Genomic DNA, 27,510 nt, shown 5'->3' with positions numbered 1-27,510 from the left:
CATTCCATGGACAGAGGAGCCTAGCAGGCTACAGTCCATGGGGTCGCAAAGGGTTGGACACAGCCAAGCAATTAACACTTGGATATTAAAAGAGAGAGAGGAAGACTGTGGCCCATGGCCCTGAGCCCCTTCGTGCTCGGTAGGAACAGACTTGCTTTGGGTCCGTGCCACTCTGAAGAGCACGGGAAGTCAGTGGCAAGCGTGTTTTTCTCTTTTCAAAGGGCGTGTGTCTGACCTGCTCCTTGAAGAGCTCGCGCAGGGTGGCCATGCACTGCTGCAGCACCTGCTTGTCCTCCAGGCTCCTGACGGCCGCCACCGCCTCTCCCGCAATCACCGACATCAGCACGCTGTGCTGCTTCTGGACACGTGACGGGAAAAGCACTTTACAGGCCGGGCTTTGAGGACCCAAGTCTCCAGATGCTCGGGTCTAAGCACTGGGTTGGCCAAAAAGTTCATTCGGGTGTTACCATCCGGTCTCGTGCAAAAACCCAAATGACCTTTTGGCCCTCATCCTCACAAGTCACAGATCATCATTTCCTACTGTCCTGTGGCCCGGGCCACCCACCTTCATTTATGCATTTTATTGCTCCCTGCTGGAAAAACTCCAGAAGTCACCTACATATCAAACCCCCGGATTCTCTTGGCTTTTCCCTTCTAAGAACTTTTAGAAGAAATGGAATGTGACTGAGAAGGGAACTCTGCACATAAAATAATGGGGGGAAAAAACCCCTTCTTGAATAGTAAGGACATTCTGCTCTTGGCTCCCATGTGGAACTTTTGAAGATAGTGTCTTGGGACAAACGGGCCCGAGGAAAAACAACTGTGAAGCTTTGGCAGGACATCAGCACAACCATCACGTTCAAGCCCAGGTGGTCCTGGGTCCTCCCCCAACCAATCACGTCCAGTGAATCCCAGATCCGCCCTCATGTGGGCCAATCATACCTGCCCCTCTCCCCTCCAGAGGACCCTTGGGGAGTATATTTCAAGTACCATTCATTACTGTGCTATCACCAACTCTCCCTAAGAGGAATTCGGAAGAATTCTTCCACTTCCATGGCAATGAATTCATTTACCAGGGACCAACATTAGTCCTTTAAGAAAATATGAGAGATACAGGGGCTCCTTTCCTATAGGAAAACATGCCCTGCAAGTGTCCCCCCAGCATACAAACAGACATCCAGAGTGTCCACAATGTCCATTAGCTCCTGGGCTTGACATGGGGGTAATTACCAAATCAAATTCTAAACTGTTAACAAGGGAATTCAAGCCACGTTCTAACACCCATGACTTTACCTGGGGATCCATGTCATAGAACACGGCAAAAAGCCCTCGCTTGCTGGCACTAGGAGGAACGTGACCAAAAAAGTCGGCCCCTTGAACTTTACTGTCCCAAAACCTATAAGGAAATTGCAAGGCAATCTGGAAAGCAAGCAAGAGAAAGGTGGTTATTAAGAGTTCACTGAAATCAAAAGTGTGGCAATCGCTAAGAAGCCACCCATAGCTCTTAAATACTTGTTAAAAAAAAAAAAAAAGATGTTCCAAAAAACTCAAACATACTCCCTTTCCATTCTTCTATCCTTTGTTCTCTCTGTGAACATGTTTTTTAATGCTATTCAGTCCTGTCCTCCCACGGATAATGGTGGGACCCACTGACAACCTCTAGGCTAATCCGAAGATGCAGAGCACTGCTGAGACTTAGTCTTGAAGCTTATGTTCAGGAGATAAAAGTCTTACTACTCATAAGTCTGCTGGTACCTACTGCAGCACTGGCAGATTCTGCTAATATAGTTTTTCAAGGCAAAGAAAGTAGAAACACTCTCCTCATTGGGGCTAATCAGTGAAGGGTATGAGGGGTTCCCTGGTAGCTCAGTTGGTAAAGAATCTGCCTGCAGTGCAAGAGACCCAGATTTCATCTCTGGGTCAGGAAGAACCCCTGGAGAAGGAAATGGCAACCCACTCCAGTATTCTTGCCTGGAGAATCCCATGGACAGAGGAGTCTGGTAGGCTATAGTCCATGGGGGTGGCAAGAGTCAGACATGACTTAGCGACTAAACTACTATTACTACTACTACTAGTGAAGAGTAGATATGGAAAGCAGGACAAAAAAAAAAGAATTGCCTATTTATATACCCAGTTCAAACCCTGAATAATGAAAAGTCTTTCTCCTGAATCAAAACTTGCAGAGCTCCGTCCGCTCTGCTCTTTTTGTTTTGATGATATCCTTCTGTACTCTTCAGGAACAATTACTCAAAGGAAAAGGAAGTCTTCGAATGTGATGTGGATTCAAAAATCACCTATTTCCCAATACCAGAAGTTTGGGGATCCCTGTCATCTGATACTCATCTCTCCAGTTTCCAGGCTTACGTAATTCAGTCACCTTTTCAATGATGCCTGCTCCTAAGCTGTTGATGGCCTTCATCTTCTTGTCTGACAACGGTGGGTTAAACTGAATGGCACCTTTCTGCAGTAAAGCCAGTGGTACAGTGACTAACACCTGTGGGAGATAATGAACCATTTACAGTCTGTCAAGTGTTTATCAATGTACCCTGTTGGGCTGGAAATCTTTCACTTATACGCTGGGTAACGTCCAATTGAAACTGTGTGATGCGTGCTGACTACTAAAAGTATCTGCTTTCGTCATGTCAGAGCAGGCTTTTTGAATCACAGCCTGAAACTCTAATTTCTCTAAAAGCCAGAATACAAAGAAAAAGAGTAAATGGGCCGGGTCAGGGTCAGGCAGAGGGTGACACAGCAGGGTTAGTACACCTAGCGTGTCGTCCTGAGCCGCGAGCTGACTTGCAGTTTTATAAGGCCTGTGAGTGTCAGTCACTCAGTCAGGTCTGAGTCTACGCAACCCCATGAACTGTAGCCCACCAGGCTTCTCTGTCCATGGGATTCTCCAGATAAGAATACTGTGGCGGGTTGTCATGCCCTTCTCCAGGGGATCTTCCCAATCCAGGGATTAAACCCAGGTCTCCTGCTTTGCAGACAGACTCTACCATCTGAGCCATAACTTCAGTTCAGTTCAGTTCAGTCGCTCAGTCATGTCTGACTCTTTGCGACCCCATGAATCGCAGCACGCCAGGCCTCCCTGTCCATCACCAACTCCCAGAGTTCACTCAAACTCATGTCCATCGAGTCAGTGATGTCATCCAGCCATCTCATCCTCTGTCGTCCCCTTCTCCTGCCCCCAATCCCTCCCAGCATCAGTCTTTTCCAATGAGTCAGCTCTTCGCATGAGCTGGCCAAAGTACTGGAGTTTCAGCTTCAGCCACAAGAGAAGCCTACAATTTTATAAGGTAGTATTTAAAAAATTTTTTTACCATTAGGAGGAATATTAGATATTGGCCTGATTCTCACCTGGGGAATCACAAATATGGATGCTACTGACAAGTGGTTTTCAACTCTGGTCACATGTTGGAATCACCTGGGAAGCTTTAAAAACATGACCAGACGAGTTCAGCAAGAACCTACGTGGGGTGGGGCTCTGTAACCTTTCTGTTAAGCACCTCCCAGGAGATTCTACCCAGAGAAGGAAATGACAACCCATTCCAGTATTCTTGCCTGGAAAATCCCATGGACAGAGGAGCCTTGTGGGTTACAGTCCATGGGGTCGCAAAGAGTCAGACATGACTTAGTGACTAAACCAGCACCATAGGTGATTCAGAAGTACAGCCAGGGCTGAGAACTACTGCTAGTCCAAAGTCTATATGACCAATACTCACTACCTAGCTAGTTAATGGCAGGAACAATATGAAGAATTATCCATCCCCCCTAGAATTATACACTATGTCTTTCCCATTTGACATGCAAATGAAATATTTTTAGTTAACTGAAAAAGCATAAAACACAGCTAATCTAGGAACTAGTGGTAGTTCATCAGTTACACTTTTTGGTAAACACTTCAGACATAATTAAATAAATCGATGGGGTTTATTAAGCCCCCTCCACCCCCAATACTTTGTTTTCCAACACTACAGAAATCTCAATGTGATTTCATTTATTACATTACAGCACCTTTCACAGACCGTCTACTAAAGCTGTTTACAAAAAATTCAAATGACATAAAAGTACTTCTGCCAGTTTCAAGACAAAAACACAGAGTGTTCTCGACCTGAAAAAAGGTTCTGTGGTACAAAAACAAAGACACCACCCACTTAGAAACCACTGAATTACACAAAGTTAAAGAGGTTGCTAAAATGCAGGACTTCTCAGAGCCTTTAAAATGCTCTTATTTAACCCGAAACATAGACTCATATATCATACTTTACAAACTTATTTGGCCAAAGAATTTCTTTCCTTGTTCAACTCTCAGAACTAATGCAGCAGTACCCAGAATTCCATCTGCCATGAATCTATATGCTGGTCAAAGAATTAAATCTGATGTGTACATCCACACACAACTAGAGGAGATACAGAATTCTGCAGAGGTCAAATAAGGTTCCAGGGAGATGGCTAGAGGCAAACTGCTGGGTGGAAAAGCCTGGTCTCCCTCACTCCCAGGCCCCTGGCAGCACGCAGTGCTCGCACAGCGCTTACCTTCTGTGCTGTACACACTGCTCCACTGGTAGTGGTAACTTGCACTTCATCTCCAGAATAGTCAATACTCTGTACCTGCTCAAGAAAAGCAATCATGGAAAACAATGAGGGATGGAACCACACGATCTGGGGTCCTCTCCAATTCTTTGATGATGGGAGTTTACATTTCCAAGGCTATGGGGAACCACTTCCTGGCATTCGAAGAACTAAACAGTTATCACTTCCTTCAGGGAACTCTCACTCAGTCATTAAAATTTATAAACATTATGTCAGAATATGGAAAAATCTTTATAACATCATGTAAGGTGAAATACAGACATATATACGTAATTGCCTCTATAGTTATAACCATGTACAATATGATTTCATAGAAATGTATATCTGAAGGGAAAATTTAAGTGTGAAAAGAACCGTGCTGGATCAGGGAGGTGGTGAGCAACCCGAACGCTTGATTATTAATAACAGTGCATCTCAGTCACTATTGTTTCCAACAACAGCAGTGACCTAACCGACAAGGATAATGCAACTGATCACAGTATCAAAAGTACCTGCAGAGACTGGCTGGACATCAAAGCAGGCGCCTGTCTGCCATGTAATCTACAAATCCCAAACTTCACATGCGCCAAACACCACCAAACCTGAGCCACCCACCGCTGTGGACACTCACGGGAGACCTGAGCCGGATGTCCAGTCCCTCAGCCAGTTTTTCTAAGATGACGGAGTATCCGGGAGTGAGGAGGGTGTGGTCACCAGCGAACTGGGCGAAGAATTCATTGTGGTCCCAGGAGCGAGCAGACACCTGGGAAACACCAGGAGAGGTTGGAAAACAAGATGGTGGAAAACCTGTGGCCTGCACCTAAGGCACGAGAAGAGGAACCCAGGGTGGGGAAAGCCATCCCAGGCAGGAGGACAGAGGGTGAAACAGGAAGGGAGCGGGGCTGATGGACGAGCAGCCGGAGCCAGGTGGATACTGCTGCCAGGGGAAGGAAATTTCTCAGTAATGCACAGGAAAGCTTATTTTAGAACAAAAGGTACATATGATTTGGCCATGGGTACCACTCCCTGACAAAAAGATGTATTATACATCAACAACACTGGAAAGGGAGAATTCCATGAGAGGAGACCCACATCTGGTCAACTCCATATAGAAATATGCCACCTAGATGTCTTCGACATGGAAATTCCATAGAAGCTGAAATGCAGCATGATTTTGGAAAAGTGTTATTCCAATTGCAAAGAATCACTGAATGCAAACATCAGTTGTTGTCCCTCGCCCACCCCTACCAAAGAGGATAATTAAGTTGGGGATCAGCTACAGAACCGTGATTCAACGTGCAGCATATCCAAGTCATATGATCAGAGTTGGTGACATGAATGGAAAAGTGAAAGTTAGTTGTTCAGTCGTGTCCAACTCTTTGCAACGCCAGGCTCTATGTAATTCTCCACACAAGAACACTGGAGTGGGTAGCCATTTCCTTCTCTAGGGGATCTTCCTGACCTAGGCAATTTTAAATTTATTTTAGCAAGACAAACAGATCCTAAGTGCAAAGATGCTCTATTCTGGCTTCTTAAGAGCAGTATTTTCAGCTCCCGGTTGCACAGGCACGCCTTGAGGGCCCCCTGAAGAGGACAGTGGACAGACACAAGCCTGTGACCCCTGCCCCTCAGCACAAAGCCTGCCTGTGTTCAGGTTTATAGCATGAGCATCTTCACAGTCATTATTTGCAGAAACAATGCTTCTTTAAAGGTTCTCCTGCTTTAAAGAATTTGTTTCAAAACCACCATGGGATTTGTATACTCTAAAGCTGTGGTTCTGGGACTTTTAAGCAGCAGACCCATTGATCCCCGTTATCCAGACCATCGCGGGCTCAACATTTCGATATGTAAACACGCACACAGAGAAACAAGCATGTTCCAAGCCCACCTGATGGAGGTTGCTGCCACAGGCATATTCCAGGTTGCTGAGATGGAACTGAAGCACCTGCTCCTCCAGCTCACTGAACTGGATTCCAGACTCTTTGATAAAAGCTTTGTAGATCTCCTCTATCTTTTCTGCAATGGGAATGGAGCAAAGCAGAAAAAAAAAAAAAAAAAACCAGTTTGGACATTATGGTCCAATTCCTTATCCTTTGCACTCCACCTCCGTCAACCCGCAAGGCCCCAAACTTTGGAAGATCTTTCCCAGGTAGTCCCGGGGGAAAGGGTAAATGTCTTGACAAGGTTGGTTTCTCTCAGGAAGGAAAAGCATATCTTAATGGGGCACGAAGCTATGAGGGCCCTATGTCTTCAACCCTGTTTCACTTCTGCTTAGTGGAGAACCAATTTTTTCTTTTGCTTGAGATAAAGGAAAAGTAACCTCCGTATATATAAATACAGAGAGAGAACTCCCATTCCCTTTCCGCTCCTACTGCACCACCTTAAAGTCAAGTTCTTATAACAGTTCATCTCGACCAAAAGATCTATCACAGACTGATGACTGGCTATCATCTCTTGCAAACATTCCAAATATTCCACCATGGACTTTCACAAAGGCAACTCTCTAGCTCAACAACTTTAATTACTGGTTCTCCATTGCCTATGTAATAAATTCCAAAACCCACAGCCAGACAGAGTGAGCACATTTTTAGCCTTTCCAAAGACAGCAAACCCCACCTGCCCACTCACTCAATCTTTTCCTGGTAAATGCCAACCCTGCAACATCTGCTACTACCATGCTTCTCCTCTGGAATGCCCTCCCCCCGCACCCCGGTCCCATCCATCCTTTATAGACCAGCATCACCTGGTCACTGCCAGCCTCAGGAATCGCTCCCTTGCTTATCAACCCCCAGCACTTATCTATCCCATTCAACTAGAACTTTCAACTACATATACACATCCTTGTGTTATCATTCCGATGATTGTCTTAGATTCCTTTTGAGGGGAGGTGGAGGGGGAAAAGGCTTGTGCCTGACAAATATCTCAGCAAAAATGACTTCTTTATAATGTTCCCAGTGATGACAACCATCCAGCGGAGACACGGCAGACTCAAAGCTTCTATAAGGTATTCTGCACATGCTTGACTAGAAACAGAACTTTGTACCAGTTAACTTTTTTTTTCGACAACTGAAGATTCTCATTAACATGTTCCATTCTTTGAGCCACTTTTTTTTTTTGGCAGGGGGTGGCAGCAAGAATACTGGAGTGGGTTGCCATTCCCTTCTCCAGAATATGTTCCATTCTCACGCTAGACTGCTGTATGGAGACGTCCACGGCATCTTTGTGCTACGATCTTGTTCCTAGACCTCTGGGTTTTTTCCAGTTTCAGTACCTTCTCATACCAATCCCATCCTTGTCTCCCGCCATGCAGTTTTTGTTTTCCTTTAGGTTTCGTAAAGGTATGGGAAGCACCAAGATTGCTAAAATAGTACATAAAATTAAAGTAGAAGCAGGCTGAGAGAAGCCTTAATGTGATTTCTACGTAAATAACATTTTAAAGCGTTAGTCCATCTGCTTTGTGAAATTCACTCTAGCTTCTAACTACTTATACTTTTGTCTTTTGAGCTAAGTCTAATAAGGTGAGAGCTCAGACAGCTGAGATACCACTAGGCAGGCTCTAATGTAACCTCATGTAGAGATGGGGGCATTATTACTAAAGCTTTTCAAAAAAATATATCACTATGATAAAACAACTACTTATAGAGTAAATATTGTTGGCCCTCCCTTAATAACTTGTTTTAAGTAAAGCCAAAATAACATTGTTAATTTCTGTAGATGATGACCCTGAAAGAATCGTAAAGAGAACGCCGCCCAGCAACTATCACACAAACACTAAACAAATTCTGAGAACATCCTGCGAGTCTGCCTAGTCGCTGTCTTCCAGAAAATCCAACAACTTGCCACTTGGTCTGGGCACTACCACATTTGGCTAAATGATCCCAGTCAACCCCAGGACGTTTCTAAAAATGTTCTGTTATGGTTTGTCTGTCAACACTTTTACTAAGGGCGGTTAGAAAGTGGGTGGGTCTCAGAGGTGAAGTATTGAGGTCATGGCGGGTGGGGTGGGACAAGAGGATTAAAAGAAGAGACAGACAATCCCTGCTGAGAAATTTACCCGGAACAGAGATGGAGCGTATGCCAGAACCCTCACACAGAAACACAAAGCTGAAGCCAATTAACACCCTGACAGTTGAGTTAAAATGCTCACAATGTAAGAGAGTCCAGTATGCTCCCGAGAATTACAAATGAATACATTCAGGTCATGAAATCATAGGTTAAATAAATATCAATTTAAGCAGCAATATAGTAAGATCTCAGCTGGCCCCCTCAGGGAAATGAGCTGTTACTGTTAGGTTTTCTAGGGGGTTGTGGTGAATATGGTCCATTTGGTACCAAAGCCTGAAAGTTTTGGATTAAAATTCTTAAATTATAATACAGAGTCTTGCATTCTTAAACAAAATATATATATAAAAAAAATCTTAACCTGTCTGAAAAAGGAAAAGAAATCCTGGCACATTGAAACTCTTATCTAGAAAAGTCGTTATATGGTGGCTAGTTATTCACATAGAGCTTATCACATGCTTTCTTAAAAGCAAGCTCTTCTGGGAAATTGAAAATTAAACATGTGATTTTTTTTTAAACATTGGCTATTGTGTGAAGTAAGCTGTATGTGTGCACGCATGCACACACACACATCTAAAGGTCCCTGAGGCAGTTTAGCTCCCCTTTGTGGAATGGCCAGTCCAAAAGGGATGCTCCGAAGGACTATTCTCATTGGGTCCACCCAGGCTTGTGGATGAATGATGCTACCGCTGATCAAGCTTAGGTTAGAATGAGACTCAGATGGAACAATCAGAACACCATTCTCCCCATACCTCCTAAAGGGACATCTTGGAGCTGAGTCTTATCCTTCCTCCACTCAGAGACCACATCCAAGAGAGCATTAAAATGAAAATCCATGCGCTTGTCAATAGTGGGGTCAGTTATTCTTCCACCTTCCTGAATTAAGTCACATCTTTCTCCAAACTTATGCATGCTGATGCCAAGCTTCAAAATAATAAGAATAAGAAGGTGAAAAGTTTTCCCTGGAAAAAATAGGTACAGGTTCTAAGCTGCAATCAGACAGAGCTCTCGGGGAGCAAAGGGTCAGTCAGGATCTCTCAAAAATACAGGCTGATCAGGTCATGACCACAAAGGAAGGCAGTGAAAAACCAGCATGGCACTGGAGAATGGGGGGGCGCCAACAACTGCTTCCGGGCCATGCCCTCCACCAAGATTTATCCATGCTTCAGACGCTAGTGCTGCGCACCGCCCCTCCCTGCTCTGACACCCTCTCTCCTCTGTGGGATCTCACGGGAAAGAGCACACAAACGCACAGACACTCATAGAAGTTGAGGCTGAACTGACCGTCAGTCAATAGTTCACAAAAAGCCTTGGTCTTCAAAGAAATCAGGTAGGGTTGCCCAATGAGAGACAGGAAGCCCAGTTAATTCTCAGATAAACAATGAATACTTTTTTTTTTTAAGTATAAATAGGTCCCAAATAGTGCATGCAAAACATTCCATGTGATACTGGGACATACTTATATCAAAAAAATTATTGGTGTTTATCTGAAAGTCAAATTTAAATTGGCATTCTGTATTTTTGTTTGCTTAATCTGGCAACCCTACAGCAATAAGCTAATTAAGTGGCCTGCAAATTAACACACAAATATAATTACAGACTGGGCGGGGTGGGGGAGGGGGGATTAAGTTTTCCAGTTCCACCTTCAGAGAAAGGAAGATTGTACTTGTTCTTATTTACTTTTCAGAGGGGATGAGGGGCAACAAATCATTCTGCGTTTATTACATGTTATCTAGAGGCATATTAATACTGCACACAAGCAAACTGAGACCATCTTTTGTTCATCTACAGTACAAATCTTAAAGAAACTCACTTGTTCACACATGAGTGCTACTGGGTTGTTAACACAGCCGTTGACAATCTGGGCTCCTCGTCCCACCGTGACGCCTGTGAAAGACTTATCATCCCATACTCGGCCTCCGATTCTGTCTTTGGCCTCCAGGACAGTCACCTAAAAAGACAGACGATCGGAGAAGCTGAAGAAGATGGAACAGTCATCCCACTTTACAAAGGTAAAGTGACAGAGAAGACGAGTTTTGCATCTAGGTAATATATTACCATATTATTAGAACAACGACTTTAGAAAGAGGGCAGTGTGTCAAGGATCCAGCAATTCTATTCCTGGGCATCTCTCTGGACAAAATTTTAATTCAAAAAGATACACGCATCCCCATGTCCACAGCATGTCCATAGCAGCACCATTCACAACAGCCAAGATGTGGAAACAACCCAAGTGGCCATCGACAGATGAATGGAAAAAGAAGATGCGGTGTGTGTATATGTACACATACACACACACACACACACACACACACTGGAATACTATTCAGCCGCAAAAAAAGAACAAAATAATGCCATTCGCACCAGCATGGATGGACCTAGAGATGATCATACTAAGTGAAGTAAGTCAGAAAGAGAAAGACAAATACCATATGACATCACTTATATGTAGGATCTATGACACAAATGAACGTATTGGCAAAACAGACGAAAAAAAATCACATGTGATTCTAAGCACAACCCCGTGGGCTTGGCCAGCACAGACTGGTCCCACAGCCAGACTACTTTATCTCCTCCAAACTTCTGATGCTGGAGGCAGGGGAGCTGCTCTCAGGTGGATAGCCCTGTGCCTCAGACAGTGACCCTGCCCTTGGTTGTAGAAGCTGAAAATGGGAAGTCTCTTCAGTGCAAAAGCTGTCCTTTCGCTTCTGGAGCCCTAGGAGCACTCCTTCAGATGGCTCCAGGAGGCTCCCCGAGCTAAGCATCTCTGAGGTTACTCAGAGGAATCTATTTCCTAACCAGGAGGGGTGTTTCCCCAGAGAAAGGGGAGAACAATAGAGGTCTCTTGAATATTCTTCTTCCTCGGACCTAAACTCATTTCCTCCAACTAGAAAGCTACAACTCGTGACTCTCCACCTTCTTTCTGACTTCAGATGAACCCAGAACCATCCATCTAGTTTCTTTTTTCATTTATAAGAGGAAGGCTGAATGCTAAAATCCTCCCCTGACTTTGGCTAGAAATAACTTTTTTTTAATCGAGATATAGTTGACTTACAATGCTTCTGGTGTACCATAAAGTGATTCAGTTATATATATAAATATATATGTATACATACAGTTTTTTTCAGGAATAACTTTCCCTGTAACATAATGTGAATTTCCCAAGCAAAAAACAAGAAACCTTGGTCCTAATATCTATTGCTGAAATATACATATGGCCAATTAAAATACCTCACTGCTTAATACCTCTTAGACAATATTTTGAAATGCAAACACACTTCCTATAAACTCAACTCAGATTCTCCCGTTTTTGTCAGTAGTATATATAGAATCCAAGATGTAGATCTTGCATTCCACCAAAAGGAAAACCTCTGAGGCATAACCACTGAAAACTTTCTCATTTCTGAAACTCCGCCAGTACAGAAGATGCTGTGAAAAATGTTGATTCTTTTAGCCACACAGAGCACAGCGAAAGACTAATTCAATTCTACCAAATTGATTTTCACGTTTGGTTTAATGGAAAACCAAAGTCCTTGCAAAACAAGTTTTTAAAAAATGGAGAAATGAGTCAGACCTAGGAAGTCCCAGAAATCTGGGAGACTTGAATGAATCTAATGGAAATTAGACACTGAATTGCACAATTTTTTTGTAATCGACTCTATTTCGGCTAATTTTTAACAAGTAGAATAAGGCAACACACTAGATAAAAAGAAATAATATAGCTAGCTAGTGGGAAGCTGCTATTTAACACAAGGAGCCCAGTTAGGTTTGTTGTGATGACCTAGGGATGGGGGGGAACAGAGGTCAAGAGGGAGGGAATATATATGTATAATTATGGCTGATACTCATCATTGTATGGCAGAAACCAACACACACACAAAATAAAGGATTTCTAAAATTAATAAAATGCATTTTGATATGAAAATTAAAAAAAGAGTATCTTTCCTTGGGGTAGAAGGCTACTCCAAATATGGTAGTTTAGTTGCTAAGTCATGTCCGATTCTTGCGACCCCGTGGACCATATAATATATGCAGCATTCTTTGCTAAAATCAGGAACTAGTTTCCAAGTCTTAGAAAATTTGGACCAAAGGAGCAGTTAACCATCTGTTTTCGCCTCCATGTCCCCCAAGTCTTACCTTAATTCCAAAGTTATGCAGTTGCCTAGCAGCTGCTAATCCGGCTGGACCAGCCCCAATAATGATGACTGATTTCTTTACGAAAAGAAAAAAAGAAACAAAAATCCAATTAGAGCAATGAAAAAAATGTACTAGAAGGAGCCAACTGCCAAGCAACGTTAGTTCATCTGCATTTCTTTGCTGTCCCGTTTGTAGAAAGTTATTTCCCTAAAGAACACATCAGTACTTGTCCTAAGCCATCCACCCCTTCCTCTTTTCTACCGTCGAGGGGAACAGCGGTTTATATTCTTTTCCCTGAAGAAACGCATAATCTACAAAAGTCTCGCTAAAGCTTTTACAGCGATAATGTGAGTTTTACTTGTATTGTTAACGTACGATCACGTATCATGACCGTCGGTAGCAGCACTGCTAGAGTTACGGTCACCTACATTGTGGTAATCTTTAGGCAGAAGATGCTGGTCAGGGCCAACGCTGAGAACTCCTGTGTTGATGAGACCTTTCCTTGTCATAAAATAAAGTATCCTCTCCACCTCCTGAACACATCGAATGCGCACGAGACCCCGGACGATGATGTGAGGAATACATTTCTGAGGAGTAAGAGCTTCCTGTGTTTGGAAATAAAACCAGATTGTTAAACTAACTGACCGAAAACAAGTCTTGGTTCCTCAAAAAGGGAAAACACAGGATGACCACATGACACAACAATTCTATTCCTATGTATGAAAGAGCTCAATGCATGAATTCTATTCCTATGTATGAAAGAGCTCAATGCACGGCAGCAGTATTCGAAGTGCCAAAAGGCGGGAATGATCCAAGCGTCCGTCAGTGGGTGACGGTATAAAGCGAAAGGTGGTCTACCCATAACGGAATAGGATTTGGTCATAAAAAGAAACAGAGTACTGACGTACGCTACAACCGGGAAGAACCTTGAAAATGCCATGCTAAGTAAAGAAGCTGGTTACAAAAGCCACGTGTTATAGGATTCCATTTATGTGAAGCACCCAGAATAGGCAGATTTTATAGAGACAGGAAGTAGGCAGTGCTGTGCTTAGTCACTCAGTCATGTCCAACTCTGTGCGACCCCATGGACTGTAGCCTGCCAGGCTCCTGTGTCCATGGGATTCTCCAGGCAAGAGTACTAGAGGAGGTTTCCATGCCCTACTCTAGGGGATCTTCCCAACCCAGGGATCGAACCCAGGTCTCCCACACTGCACGCGCACTCTTAACCATCTGAGCTATCAGGGAAGCCCAAGAACACTGGAGTGGGTAGCTTATCCCTTCTCCGGGGAACTTCCTGACTTAGAAATTGAACCAGGGTCTCCTGCATCACAGGCAGATTCTTTACCAGCTGAGCTACCAGGGAGGCCCAGAAAGTAGGCTAGGGTTGCCAGAAGCTGGGGGAAGAAAGGAGTGGGGAGTCACTGTTTAATGGGTGTGGGGTTTCCTCTTAGAGTAATGAAAAAGTTCTGGAACTGCACAGAACTGGTGGTTATACAACACTGTGTATGTACTTAATGCCACTGAATTGTACATTTTACAATGATTAAAATGGTAAAAATGATAAATGTCAACGTGCACGTTTTGTATGGTGTGTTAGTGCTCAGTTGTGTCCGACTCTTTGTGACCCCATGAACTGTAGCCCACCAGGCTCCTCTGTCCATGGAATTCTCCAGGCAAGAATACTGGAGTGGATTGCCACTCTCTTCTCCAGGGGATCTTCCCAACCCAAGGATCGAACCCTGGTCTCCTAAACTGCAGGCAGATTCTTTACCATCTGAGCTACCAAAAAAAAAAAAACCTCCCAGGGTAACTGGAATCTACCATTTATCACTAAGTCATAGTAAGACCAAAGGGAGGTCTGCCTGGTGAAGGAAGAAAGAAAGGAACAAGAGGCACATGGCAATCTCTGTTTTATCACCTAGGTTTCCCCTTGCAGAGAATGACCGATATGGGGAGTGTGGGTGCAGAGCACACCACAGATATATTCCTGACTCAAAAAATCACACAACAAAGGCCGTTATAGAAACCCAAGCTGCTGCTGGCCCTGGGATCTGAAAAAGCTGTGTTCTCATCACTGATAGGAGAAGGCAATGGCACCCCACTCCAGTACTCTTGCCTGGAAAATCCCATGGGCGGAGGAGCCTGGTGGGCTGCAATCCGTGGGGTTGCAAAGAGTCAGACCCGACTGAGTGACTTCACTTTCACTTTTCCCTTTCATACACTGGAGAAGGAAATGGCAACCCACTCCAGTGTTCTTGCCTGGAGAATCCCAGGGACAGGGGAGCCTGGTGGGCTGCTGTCTATGCGGTCGCACAGAGTCGGACACGACTGAAGTGACTTAGCAGCATCACTGATAAGATGTAGGAGGAACAGACTTAGGAACTTTTCAGGAAAAAAAAAAAAAAGACCCTGACTTTGTTTACTCCAGAAGCTTTGGTAAGAGTTGGTTCATCTCAAAGATTCAAGAATAAGGTGGCCTCCTTGCAGGGTCGTGAAATCAGAACAGGTTTGGGCCATGGGGCGCAGCAGGGAGGTGCCCACTCTGGCCTTTCTTCTACTTGTCCCCAACCCCCAGCTCCAAGAGAACCTGATCAAACACAGGAAGATGACTACAGGCTCAAAATACGAAAGAAATAACATGTACAACATTGGCTTGGATTGCTGCAGAAGATTAAAAAATGTGTTTGTATTCATGACTTAAAAAATAAATATTTAGTCTGACTCCTTGTTTGTTTTTCTGACTCCTTAAAAGCAACCATATTTGAGTTTTCCCACTAGAGTATTAAATAGATACATCTTATGATCTTATTACAAATTAAAATAGATCCACACTGGTAAGTGGAGGACTTTTTAAATCAGAGTCTTTCACAGTGTAAGTCCAATTTCAAAGTCAACTAAAAAGAAATGTCGAGAAAAATGAACCCAAGGCTGTTTCTGAAAAGTGCATCTTCCTTCACAGCTTATTTACAGGAAAATTCTGACCACAGTTTTGTTTAGTTCAGCAAATGTTTGCTATTTAGTTTAATATCTACTTTAAGGCTGCTGGAGAGGAAATTCGCAGCCCACTCACCTGGGTGTAATTCATATCAACTGCATTTACAGCTGTAACTTAATCAAATCATCTAGGGCTGGGGTCTAATTCAATGAAATACCAGGGCAGACCCAGAGTATCTTTCTTTAACCAAGACTGGCAGTCTGGCAAAATGTTCTACATTCAGCAGTCACTCAAATAATTGCAGAAGAAATTAATAAATTGGAAAAATATGAGGGTCAGGGAAGACTTTGCTTAAAAAAAAATTGTAGTCCCCCCACCCGGTCCATCCCCCAATTTACCTTCATCCCTTTCAAGGTAAGTGCTGTTTGAAGCCACTAACATTCATTCAGTCCCAGAAAAGCACCAATCACTGGTTTCAGATGCCTGAGGATAACAAACTGAGGAAGAATTCCTGTCCTCTGGGGGATTTATGATTCAATCTTTAATGTTTTATTCTTTTTTCTCCCGGCATTGTCATCGGAACTCCTTGACCCAACTTTGCACTGTACACTCACTCACTAGAGTCGAGAATTCTGGTGACACGTGGTCTAACGCGGTGGTTTTCAGGTGGTGAGACTTTGCCCCGTTTGGCAATATCTGGAGACATTTTTGGCTATCACACCGGGTTGGGGGGGATGGTGGTTGCTATGGCATCTAGTGGGTACAGGCCAGGGATGCTGCCTAAACTCCCTACAATGCACAGGACAGCCCCCACCCAAACGTGTGGTGGAGACACACAGATCTAAAGATCAAGCCACCCCTCTAAGAGAAGTCTGTGTCCACGTGCTGCTGGCCAACCTGCCCCCCACTCACCTTGCAGTTAGTGAACCACAGGGCGAGGACGAGATTCCTCAGAGCCAGGTACATGGTGGGGTCCCTCGAATACTCCGGGAACTCGTACAGCTCATCCAGCTCCATCACGTCTGGCCTCACACACAAGGCTTTGCCGCACTCGTTGGGTTGGTAGAAAGGCTGGAAGTACCGGTTCATGCCTGGAACTGAGGGAGAAGCAAAGGAGTAAATCTCACAGGCTGTAAATTCCAAATCTGGTTAAGCGTTAGTCACTCAGTGGTGTACGACTCTTAGCGACCCCATGGACTATCGCCCGCCAGGTTCCTCGGTCCATCGGATTCTCCAGGCATGAATACTGAAGTGGGTTGCCATTTCGTTCTCCAAGGGATCTTCCCGACCCAGGGATCGAACCTGGGTCTCTTCATTGCAGGCAGATTCTTTACTGTCTGGGCCACCAGGGAAACCCAGGGTAAGCTGAAGAGCAGAAACAAAACCAAACCAGAAAGAAGGGCCTAGACAAGCTTCCTGGTCTGTCCTACGTAAATGCCTCCACTTCCTCTGTCCAATTAGACCTGCTAGGTGGAAATTAAAAAATATTTCCCCATTCTTTCTTCACAAATTCAATTTCTGTGGCACAGAAATTTTTTTTAAAATTTTTGTTAAAGAAAAACATGTGCTATAAAATCTGCCATCTTAATCATGTTTGAGTGTTACATATTCACATTGTTTCTCAACAGATTTCCAGAATGTCTTCATCTTGCAATCTGTGATGTTAGAGAAGACTCTTGAGAGTTCCCTTGGACTGCAAGGAGATCCAACCAATCAATCCTAAAGGAAATCAACCCTGAATATTCATTGGAAGGACTGATGCTGAAACTGAAGCGCCAATACATTGGCCACCTGATATGAAGAGCCGACTCACTGGAAAAGACCCTGATGCTGGGAAAGATTGAAGGCAGGAGGAGAAGGGGGCAACAGAGGATAAGATGGTCGGATGGCATTATTGACTCAATGGACATGAGATTTAGCAAGGTCTAGGAGACAGTGAACGACAGGGAAGCCTGGTATGCTACAGGCCACAGGGTTGCAAAGAGTTGGACATGACTTAGCAACTGAACAACAACTTCATTTTGCAAACCTGAAATTCAAAACCCAACTGAATGCCAAATCCCCATGGAAATATATCTTAAAAGAAACTATTATTGGAGTTTTTTTAATTAGAAGACTGCTGCTGCTGCTGCTGCTGCTGCTAAGTCGCTTCAATCACACCGACTCTGTGACCATAGACAGCAGCCCACCAGCCTCACCCGTCCTGGGATTCTCCAGGCAAGAACACTGGAGTGGGTTGCCATTTCCTTCTCCAGTGCAGGAAAGTGAAAAGTGAAAAGTGAAAGGGAAGTCGCTCAGTCGTGTCCGACTCTTTGCGACCCAATGGACTGCAGCCCACCAGGCTCCTCTGTCCATGGGATTTTTCAGGCAAGAGTGCTGGAATGGGGTGCCATTGCCTTCTCCGAATTAGAAGACTAACCCCTGATAATCCTTGAGTGGTGTTAAACTCAGTCTAACCTACGTTCTGTTTCTAGGAAAGAAAGAAAAAAAGCCCAAAAAATGCACTGAAAAGGCTGTTTTTCTTACCTGCTTTTCAAGAACATTGTCCCATGTCATTAAATATGACTTCCATGGGCATACAATGCTATCTTATTTATTATCTTCTCCCCTATTTCTGGGCATTTTTATTTTATCCAATTATTTTACTACTATAAACAACGCCACACATCTTTGGACTTACTTTTGATAATCTTTGATAATTTAGGATAAATTCCTACATCCAAAGAGGATCTATTATAAGGTTTTTGATTCACACTGCCAAACTGCCCTTCATATGTGTACATACCGACTAATTAGCGTCTTAGGGCCTGTTTCATTCCACCTGCGGTAACACTGGGATTTATCGCTTCAGTTGTGATTTTGAGCACATCCACATTTTTAGAGGGTCCAGTGCTACTAGTTAAAGTAAAAGCCCACAATGTCAAAATCTACTTGCACCAAAGATGAAGTCTGTTAGTCTGCAATGGCACCCCCTCCAGTACTCCTGCCCAGAAAATCCCATGGACGGAGGAGCCTGGAAGGCTGCGGTCCATGGGGTCGCTGAGGGTCGGACACGACTGAGCGACTTCACTTTCACTTTTCCCTTTCCTGCATTGGAGAAGGAAATGGCAACCCACTCCAGTGTTCTTGCCTGGAGAATCCCAGGGACGGGGGAGTCTGGAGGGCTGCCGTCTATGGGGTCACACAGAGTTGGACACGACTGAAGTGACTTAGCAGCAGCAGCAGCAGTGTGCAGGAGGCGATCTAGAATTCTCGCTTGTACACAGAGAATTCTGATGGAGAATTTTGTAAATCCCCTGAAAGTAAACAGTCATCAGTCTGCTTGCCTTGACCTGAAGTTTTTTCAAGAGTGGGTCATTTGACTACAATTATCAATGGCATAATTAGAAGCAGAATGACTCAAAGAGAAAAAAGAAGAGTGGCTTGAGTCAAAACTTTCTTCCGGCGTGTCAGAGTAGGCACGATCATCAAATTACGCAGCTATCCAACTTTCGAAGAAATGCTCATTAAACTCCGTAGGTACGATTCCTAGACAAGTGTTACAGGCCTTCCCAATGATTAAGGGGAAAATGAACAAATGTATATAAATAATACGAGTGATCCACAGTAAAACCAGATTCATGAAATAATGAGGTGCTTTGTACTAAGTGAACACATTTAAAACAACCAAACAAAGAAACCATCTTTTCCATTCTGCTCACCCACACATTTCCAGGGCAAGGTAGGGGAGGGAAGGCAGGGAGGGCCAGGCCCAGCTCTCACCCAGCACAGAGGGGACCGCCTTGGGGTGCTCCAGCTTCCCGGGGCTGGCGTCGCTGGTCACGCGGTGCGTGCTGGTGCAGGACGGACTCATGCCCACACAGTCTGGGTAGTAGGCCGAGAGCAGGGGTGCGGCCACGCTGTCTTTCAGCAAAGGAGGTAAGATGAGCATGGAGTACCACCAGTGGTTGGGCACTTCTGACACTCTCTGCAAGGGGGAGAGCAAGACAGAGAGGGACGATGGCGGACAAGAAATGGACTTGCAGGGCCCACCAAGGACACAGGGTTCTTGCCATGTCACTCATCCTCATTCATCCCCAACCCTTCTCCTTTGCCTTCGCCCACTCCTCAAGCCTAGGCCAGAGTCCTACACAGGCAGATTCAGAAACCAAGACCCCTGAGGAGACCTGGAGAGAAGGTTTCTTAGGCCAAGTTCCTTCAGATCTCAGCAAAAGGTCTCTCTTTCCCCCAGCAAAAAACGCCAACACCAGTTAAGTCTTTTTTTTTTTTTTTTTTTTCTGGCTGCGTCCTGTGGCATGAGGGACCCAGTGCCTTGACCAGGAATCAAAAGCGTGCCCCCTGCGTTGGGAGTACAGAGCCTCAGCCACGGGACCACCAGGGATGTCCCAACACCAGATAAGTCTTAATGGTGCCTCCACTGACTCTCCTGGAAGCCTAGGTTTGTTTAAGTCTGACACGAGGAACTTCCTTCTGTTCAGGAATCATTTATCACCTGGTCCTTCCCCCTTTTAGGATTCAAAGATAATGGAAACTGCAAAATTCAGCAAAAAAAAAATTCTCTGAAGTAGCAGTCAAATATTACTGCTTTTTGCCAGAGGTTACTAGAAATTTTTTTCAGAGGGAAAAGTACATGACAATCAGCAAAATCAGATGCTCCATGTAGACTGAAGAAACTATTTTTGGTCTTAAAATATGTGATCATATTCAAGATTTTGAGTTAACATATGGAGTCGTTTGATCAAAGCAGCCTGGTGATGACGGCTGTGATAAAAATAAAATTTACCTGCTTCTTAAGCAACACTGCCGAAATCCTATACTAGGCAGACTTAGCTAAACATGATCTTGAATGTATGCTCCAGGAATTCTAGGAATCTAATAGAGGAGAATCCTGGGCTCAGGAACCCTCTGATGTTAGTTCTCCAGTCTCCAAGCAAATGCCACCTGCCATCAAGCTGTGGTTTGTCAATTAAAAATGCATTATTTGCCCTTCAGAGTCCAAATCTCAGGCAAGCATTTTCTCAGCTTACTACAAGCCCCAACATCCCTCATAAATTATTCCCAGCTGCTTCACCCAGTTTTTTTTCTTTTTTTGCTGCAGACCTTTTTTTTTAACTTATTAAATCTGCTACAATATTGCTTCTGTTATACACCTTTTGTTTTTTTCGGCCATGAGGCATGTGAGATCTCAGCTCCCCGACCAGGAATCGAAACCCCACCTCCTGCACTGGAAGGCAAAGTCTTAACCACTGGACCACCAGGAAAGTCCCTCACACGTTCATTTTACTTGCCTGGCCCCTGATGGCTTTTCAGTTTGCAATCTTTGTCCTCAAGGCTTGTTTTAGTTTTGGCTACCCTTGACCAGCCTGGGCTGGACCAAAAAGAAGGAAAGTTCCATTTCATAAACCTGCCCCAGACTCTTTCTCAACTGAAGACAAAAATAAGTAACTGGCATATGAACATCCAGGGACGACTCTTCGGAACTTTTTAAGGTTCTTATATCCCAAGAATATGGCCCCTGTCCTAAAGTTCAGATTCCTTGAGAGCACAATGGTCTGAATAGTAGGGGAGATATTCATAAAGTAATTTTTTAAACTGTATTTAAAGTCATTTTTTCCTTTCTTTCTATAATGTCATCTCGTTTACCCTGAATCCAGAAATTATTTGGGCCACTGCTTTACTGTAGAAATGCTTGAGGGTACAGCTATTTTTTTTTAATGTGGGTATATGTGTGTGTAAGCTATTTATTTATTCTTTTTAATATGTGTGTCTCATGCAGCCCTTTATGTAACAGAACAGACCTGCCACGTGTCATTTCGCCCTCTGCCTTAACATCAATCACATTCCCTGAGTTTCACACCTAGAAAAACTACAAACTAACAATCCTGAATCACTGTCATGCAGAATAACTCAGAAACCCATAATTTAAAAAAAAATCATCTTCTGAAATAGCCATAGGATCTGGCTTATGTGGCAAAATCAGTCAGCTCAGGGAGCAAAGTTTCCTAAGACAAGCGACACGTGGCCAGGCTTTGCCAGCTGCTGCCCCTTCCACATCTGGGCAGAGACGGGACAAAGCAGTTACAATGAGGTCAGAATAACACGAGAACCCTCTCACAGCTGAATCTAGGCCAAGACCATCAAATCATGGGCCTCTTGTTCGTTTCCTGGAACGATTCAAGTGGCGAGAAGGTCATAAAGTCCCCCTTGGAAAACAAGTATAACAAGTCTGATCCTTGTAGGAAGGCACGGTGTCAGTTTCTGCGTTTTTATTTCCTTTAAACATAAAGCGATAAAATTTGAGTGTGTTTTTTTTTTTTTTCAAGTTGGGTGAGGATCACTCACAACACCATTCCTGCTAGCATTTTCATCACATAGTTATCACGGGAGATTAAAAAGCCTTTGATCAGCAACCAAATAAAGACACTCATAACACTGTTACTGTGTTTCACTTATCGTACTTATCGCTGAAAGTGTAACGCTGGCTAATCTGAAACATGCAGAAATACTCACTAGATCCTCTGGGAGGGAACAATGGTCTGAGGTCTCAGGCTGCAAAACAAGACAAAAAATATTAATCAGGTTTAATTATAAAATACAGTCTTTTTTTTTTTTTTAAAGAGCCTTGATGTGGACCATTTTTAAAGTCTTTATTGAATGTGTTATCCTATTGCTTCTGGGTTTTTTGGCCCCAAGGCATGTGGGACGTTAGATCCCTGACCAGCGCTCGAATGTATACCCCCTGCACTGAAGGTGAAGTCTTAACCACTGGACCTCCTGGGAAGTCCCTAAAATACAGTCCTAAGTGTCAGTTTACCTTTAATAAGATATCTCTTTTCATCAATTAGACTGGAAAAGAGAAAGTGTGATAAAACACCCACATGAGTGAGGGTGCGAGGAAGACAGCTCCTCTTGCAACGATGTCCTCGGTGGCAACCTACAACAATGTGTAATAATTCTGGAGAAGAATCTGACAAAATATGAAACCTTTAAATGTGTGATAATTTGGCATTATCTTGTATAACTGAAGATGTACATACTGCGATCGGTTCCACATCCACAAATTCAGTCAGTCTTGGATTAAAAAATACTCAAAAAAATTGCAGAAAGTTCCAAAAAGTAAAATCTGAATTTTCCATGCACCAGCAACTATTTATATAGAATTTACATTATATGAAGTATTAAAAGTAACCTAAAGATGAACTAAAGTATATGAGAGGATGTGTGTAGGTTATATGCAATACGATGCCATGTTATACAAAGGACTTCAGCATCTTCAGATTTTGATACCTGCAGGGTCCTGGAATCAAGCCCTGCAGATATGACTGCATTATGCCCAACAGTTCTAGTCTTGCTCTATAGACATCTCAGAGACATTGTGGGCTCAGTTTGAGACCAACCATTGCAATAAAGCAAGCGTCACAATAAAAGTGACTCAAAAGAATTTTTTGGTTTCCCAGTGCATATAAAAGTTATGTTTACACTGAAAAGACGCTTACTCCTTGGAAGGAAAGTTACGACCAACCTAGATAGCATATTCAAAAGCAGAGACATTACTTTGCCAACAAAGGTCCATCTAGTCAAGGCTATGGTTTTTCCTGTGGTCATGTATGGATGTGAGAGTTGGACTGTGAAGACGGCTGAGCACCGAAGAATTGATGTTTTTGAATTGTGGTGCTGGAGAAGACTCTTGAGAGTCCCTTGGACTGCAAGGAGATCCAACCAGTCCATTCTGACGGAGATCAGCCCTGGGATTTCTTTGGAGGGAATGATGCTGAAGCTGAAACTCCAGTACTTTGGCCACCTCATGCAAAGAGTTGACTCATTGGAAAAGACTCTGATGCTGGGAGGGATTGGGGGCAGGAGGAGAAGGGGACGACAGAGGATGAGATGGCTGGATGGCATCACTGACTCGATGGATGTGAGTCTGAGTGAACTCCGGGAGTTGGTGATGGACAGGGAGGCCTGGCGTGCTGCAATTCATGGGGTCGCAAAGAGTCGGACACGACTGAGCGACTGAACTGAACTGATAGTATATTAAGTGTGCAATAGCTTAAAAAAAGAAACCTGCACATACTTTAATTAAAAAATACCTCAGGGACTGCCATGATGGTCCAGTGGTTAAGAATCCGCCTGCCAGTGCAGGGGACGGGGGTTTGATCACTGGTCAGGGAAGATCCCACATGCCTTGGGGCAACTAAGCCAGTGTGCTAAAACTACAGAGTCCAAGTGCCCCAGAGTCCTTGTGCCAAAATGAGGATTCAGCACCGCCAAAAATAAATAAATACATAAAATAAAAATACTTTATTGCTAAAAATGCTAACCATCATCTGACAATGCAGAGTTGTCACAAAGCTTCAATTTGTAAAAATGCATATCTGTAAAGGGCAAAAAAGCGAAGTGCAATAGAACAAGGCATGCCTGTATTTTCTAGAGAGACGCTCGTCCACGTGCACCAAGAAAAGGATTAGAAAATTCCTGAAGAAGCATAGTTTGTAAGAGAGAAAAGCTAAGCACAAGCCAGAAGTCCATCAAGAGTAGAAGGCAGAAACAAACTGTACTACAGTCAAACAATGGCATAGCAACGAGAGGAAATTGCAACGCACATTAATTACAGTATGATGCACCTTCCAAATGTAACGGTGAGTTGAAAGAAGCCACACCCAAAAGCATGCATACTGTATTATGCCATTTACATAAAGTTCGAAAGGAAGCAACATCCACAGTGCTGTAAGTTGGAAGGGTAAGTAGGGACCTATAGCCATACCACCCTGAAAGCGCCTGTCCTCTCTGATCTCAGAAGCTAAGCAGGGTCGGCCTGGTTAGTATTTGGATGGGGGAGAAGAGGAAGTAAGTAGTTACTCTGGGCAGGGGAAAGGGATGGACTCTCTGAGTGAAAGGTGGTGCAAGGGTGCTTCTTCGAGGCTGGTCAATTTCTTAACTGTTCAATTCAGTTCAGTTGCTCAGTTGTATCCGACTCTTTGTGACCCCATGGACTGCAGCACGCCAGGCTTCCCTGTCCATCACCAACTCCTGGAGCTTGCTCAAACTCATGTCCATCGAGTTGGTGATGCCATCCAACCATCTCATCCTCTGTCATCCCCTTCTCCTCCTGCCTTCAATCTTTCCCAGCATCAGGGTCTTTTCCAGTGAGTCAGTTCTTCACATCAGGTGGCCAAAGTATTGGAAGCATCAGTCCTTGCAATGAATATTCAGGGTTGATTCTTCTCAGATTGACTGGTTTGATTTCCTTGCTGTCCAAGGAACTCTCAAGAGTCTTCTCCAACACCACAGTTCAAAAGTATCAATCCTTTGGCGCTCAGCTTTCTTTACTGGGACCTGGCTAAATGTGGACTCTGAAAATTCACTGAGCTATGGCATTTTGACTTGTGCACTTTCTGTTTGTATATTTCAATTTAAAAAGTTACCTAAATAAACTGAAGACTGGCATACCATATGGTCTGGGAAATCTAGCCCTTGGAATATATTCCAGAGAAACTATGCACGTGTGCACTAGGAAAACTGGAACAGGAAATGGCAACCCACTCCAATATTCTTGATGGAAAATTCCATGGACAGAGGAGCCTGGTGGGCTACCATCCATGGGGTCACAAAGAGTTGGATACGACTGAGTGACTGAGCACAGCCCAGCACAGCACTAGGAGAGACATGAAAGAACATGACAGCCCCACACTAGAAACAACCCTCACACGCCTATGAACAAGAGAACAGACACGCTATGGTAGATTCACACAATGCAAAATTACACAGCAGGGACAATTAATGACTCAGAGCCGTAGGCATCAACATGGAGGCAACCAAAAAACCTCAGTGTTAAGGAAAAGAAGAAAGCTGCAGAAGAACGCAAACAACAGGGTACAACTTCCAACCGACATAAAATATGCAAAACTTCACATGTTATTTAGGGTTTCATACATATGTATCAACTCAAAAACAAAAAGCAGAGGAATAATAAATACGAAATTGGAAATACTGCTTGCTCTTGCAGGAGAGGCAGAGGAAGATAACCACTGAGGGGCACCCAGGGAGTTACAGAGGCATTGGTCACGCTCTGTTTCTAAAATTGGGGGTGGGGACACGGTGAGTGTTCAACTTCATTCTTTATCCCTTACACACAAATTATAAATCCTCTTGTGGGTCTAAGAATTATTTCAAATTAAAACAGCTTGATAGGACTTCCCTGGTGGCACAGAATATAAGAATCTGCCTGCCAATGCAGGGGACACAGGTTCCATCCCTGAGCTGGGATGATCCCATACGTCTCAGAGCAGCTAAGCCCGGACGCCACGGCTACTGAGTCAGAATTCTAGAGCTCACGAGCCACAACCACTAAGCCCGCAGGCTGGAGCCCGTTAGCCTAAGCCTGTGTCTGCAACAAGAGAAGCCACGGCAGCGCGAGGCCCTCGCACTGCAATGAAGAGTAGCCCCCGCTCGCCGCAACTACAGAAAGCCTGTGCACAGCAAGGAAGACCCAGGCCAGCCAAAACCAAAAATACATAAATAAAACTTGCACAGGCACCAAGCTATTCACTACAGCGCAGTCACTGACGATAAACATTTAGACGTCACCTAAATGCCCTTCGATCACGCCGAATTCATTATGATCTATCCATTCAGTGGACTATGTATTACACAGTCTTTCCAGGGAAAGAGATGTCTATGCACTGAGACAGAAGCATCTTCAAGATATATTAAATAACAAACAGTGAGCACCAAACAGTGTGGTTGTTTGCTACCATTCTTTTTAATGTTGTTTTACAAATAAACCTTTCCAGACTTTGTCCTTGACAGAAGACCAAGCTGAAAACCAAAGGGTCTCTGAGTCAATAAACACCATTTAAATAAATATTTCAAAAGTTGAGGCTAATAGATGGTAATCAATCAGAATGGAGCTAGAGGGTCTCAAGGGAGGATTTCCTGGGCAGAGGGGATTTAAAAGATATATCATGCTTAGAGGCTATGATCACTCTAAGCTATACTTCTTTAACCTTTAAAAAGTAGTTTAGATACTTGTTTCCAGCGCTTTAAAAAAAATGTGCCTACCATAAATACATAATGAGAGCATAAAGAAAGTTCTAGTAGGATAAATGAGTCATTAAGAGTTGTTATCTATTAGAGTGGGAATAAAAAGATGGTTTAAAGGGGACTTTCATTTTTCATTTACATATTACGCGTGTGCATGTACTTACATATGCACACATATGTTCAATTTACTTTTTTAAACTTGAGATTATATTCATGTAATGCTTATGTAAAATTTAAAACTATAGAAAACAGAACTCCTAAATATTCATACCATTTTTCTCACCAGTTTACTTTGCAAAATCATTCAAATATATTAATAATTATGAGTTACTTCAATAATATTTGGAATTTAAATCCCAGACTTTGAAAAACTTGATCATAAACTTTATAAAGCTTTTCAAATGTTTTCTCATTCATCTTTAAAGAAGAATTTGAACTAAGAAAATATTTTGCTGGTGATAACTGCATATCTATGAATATATTAATACTACAAACCACTGAATTATATACTTTAAGAGGGTGAATTCTGTGAATTAAGTCAAAATTTTCAGAAAGGAAAAGCATCTTGCATCTGAGATTACAATTCCAAATATTCTTTAATGTACTGATAAAACAAGACACATTCTATAGATGAATGCTTTAACACTTTGAAGCAATTAGCACATTTTTAAACGCTAAGCAACTGTCAAATCTCCAAAGAGGCACAATATACCAATTAAGAAAAACTGCTAAAAGCCCAAACATATTATTGTTGTCAT

At 43.4% G+C, this 27,510-nt stretch overlaps 1 protein-coding gene across 5 annotated transcripts in view; it reads right to left on the bottom strand.

Moving 5' to 3' along the window:
* The window catches only part of KDM1B (lysine (K)-specific demethylase 1B), a 43,808-nt gene that overhangs the window by 6,824 nt on the left and 9,474 nt on the right, over nt 1-27,510 (bottom strand). For 4 of the 5 annotated variants that reach the window (XM_010848805.1, XM_010848804.1, XM_010848803.1 and 1 more), the window contains 13 exons: nt 22,220-22,258; nt 19,472-19,676; nt 16,622-16,806; nt 13,203-13,379; nt 12,775-12,849; nt 10,451-10,588; nt 9,390-9,561; nt 6,464-6,591; nt 5,207-5,338; nt 4,540-4,614; nt 2,378-2,494; nt 1,294-1,419; nt 236-358 (listed from right to left, as the gene is read on the bottom strand). In XM_010848805.1, the coding sequence (XP_010847107.1) occupies nt 236-358; nt 1,294-1,419; nt 2,378-2,494; nt 4,540-4,614; nt 5,207-5,338; nt 6,464-6,591; nt 9,390-9,561; nt 10,451-10,588; nt 12,775-12,849; nt 13,203-13,379; nt 16,622-16,806; nt 19,472-19,676; nt 22,220-22,258 (1,692 nt within the window). The other variant, XM_010848807.1, reaches the window with a different exon arrangement.

Source organism: Bison bison, unplaced genomic scaffold (assembly GCF_000754665.1).
Source record: "Bison bison bison isolate TAMUID 2011002044 unplaced genomic scaffold, Bison_UMD1.0 scf7180017864274, whole genome shotgun sequence".
Classification (NCBI taxonomy): Eukaryota; Metazoa; Chordata; class Mammalia; order Artiodactyla; family Bovidae; genus Bison; species Bison bison.
This window is presented reverse-complemented; position numbering and strand designations above follow the sequence as displayed.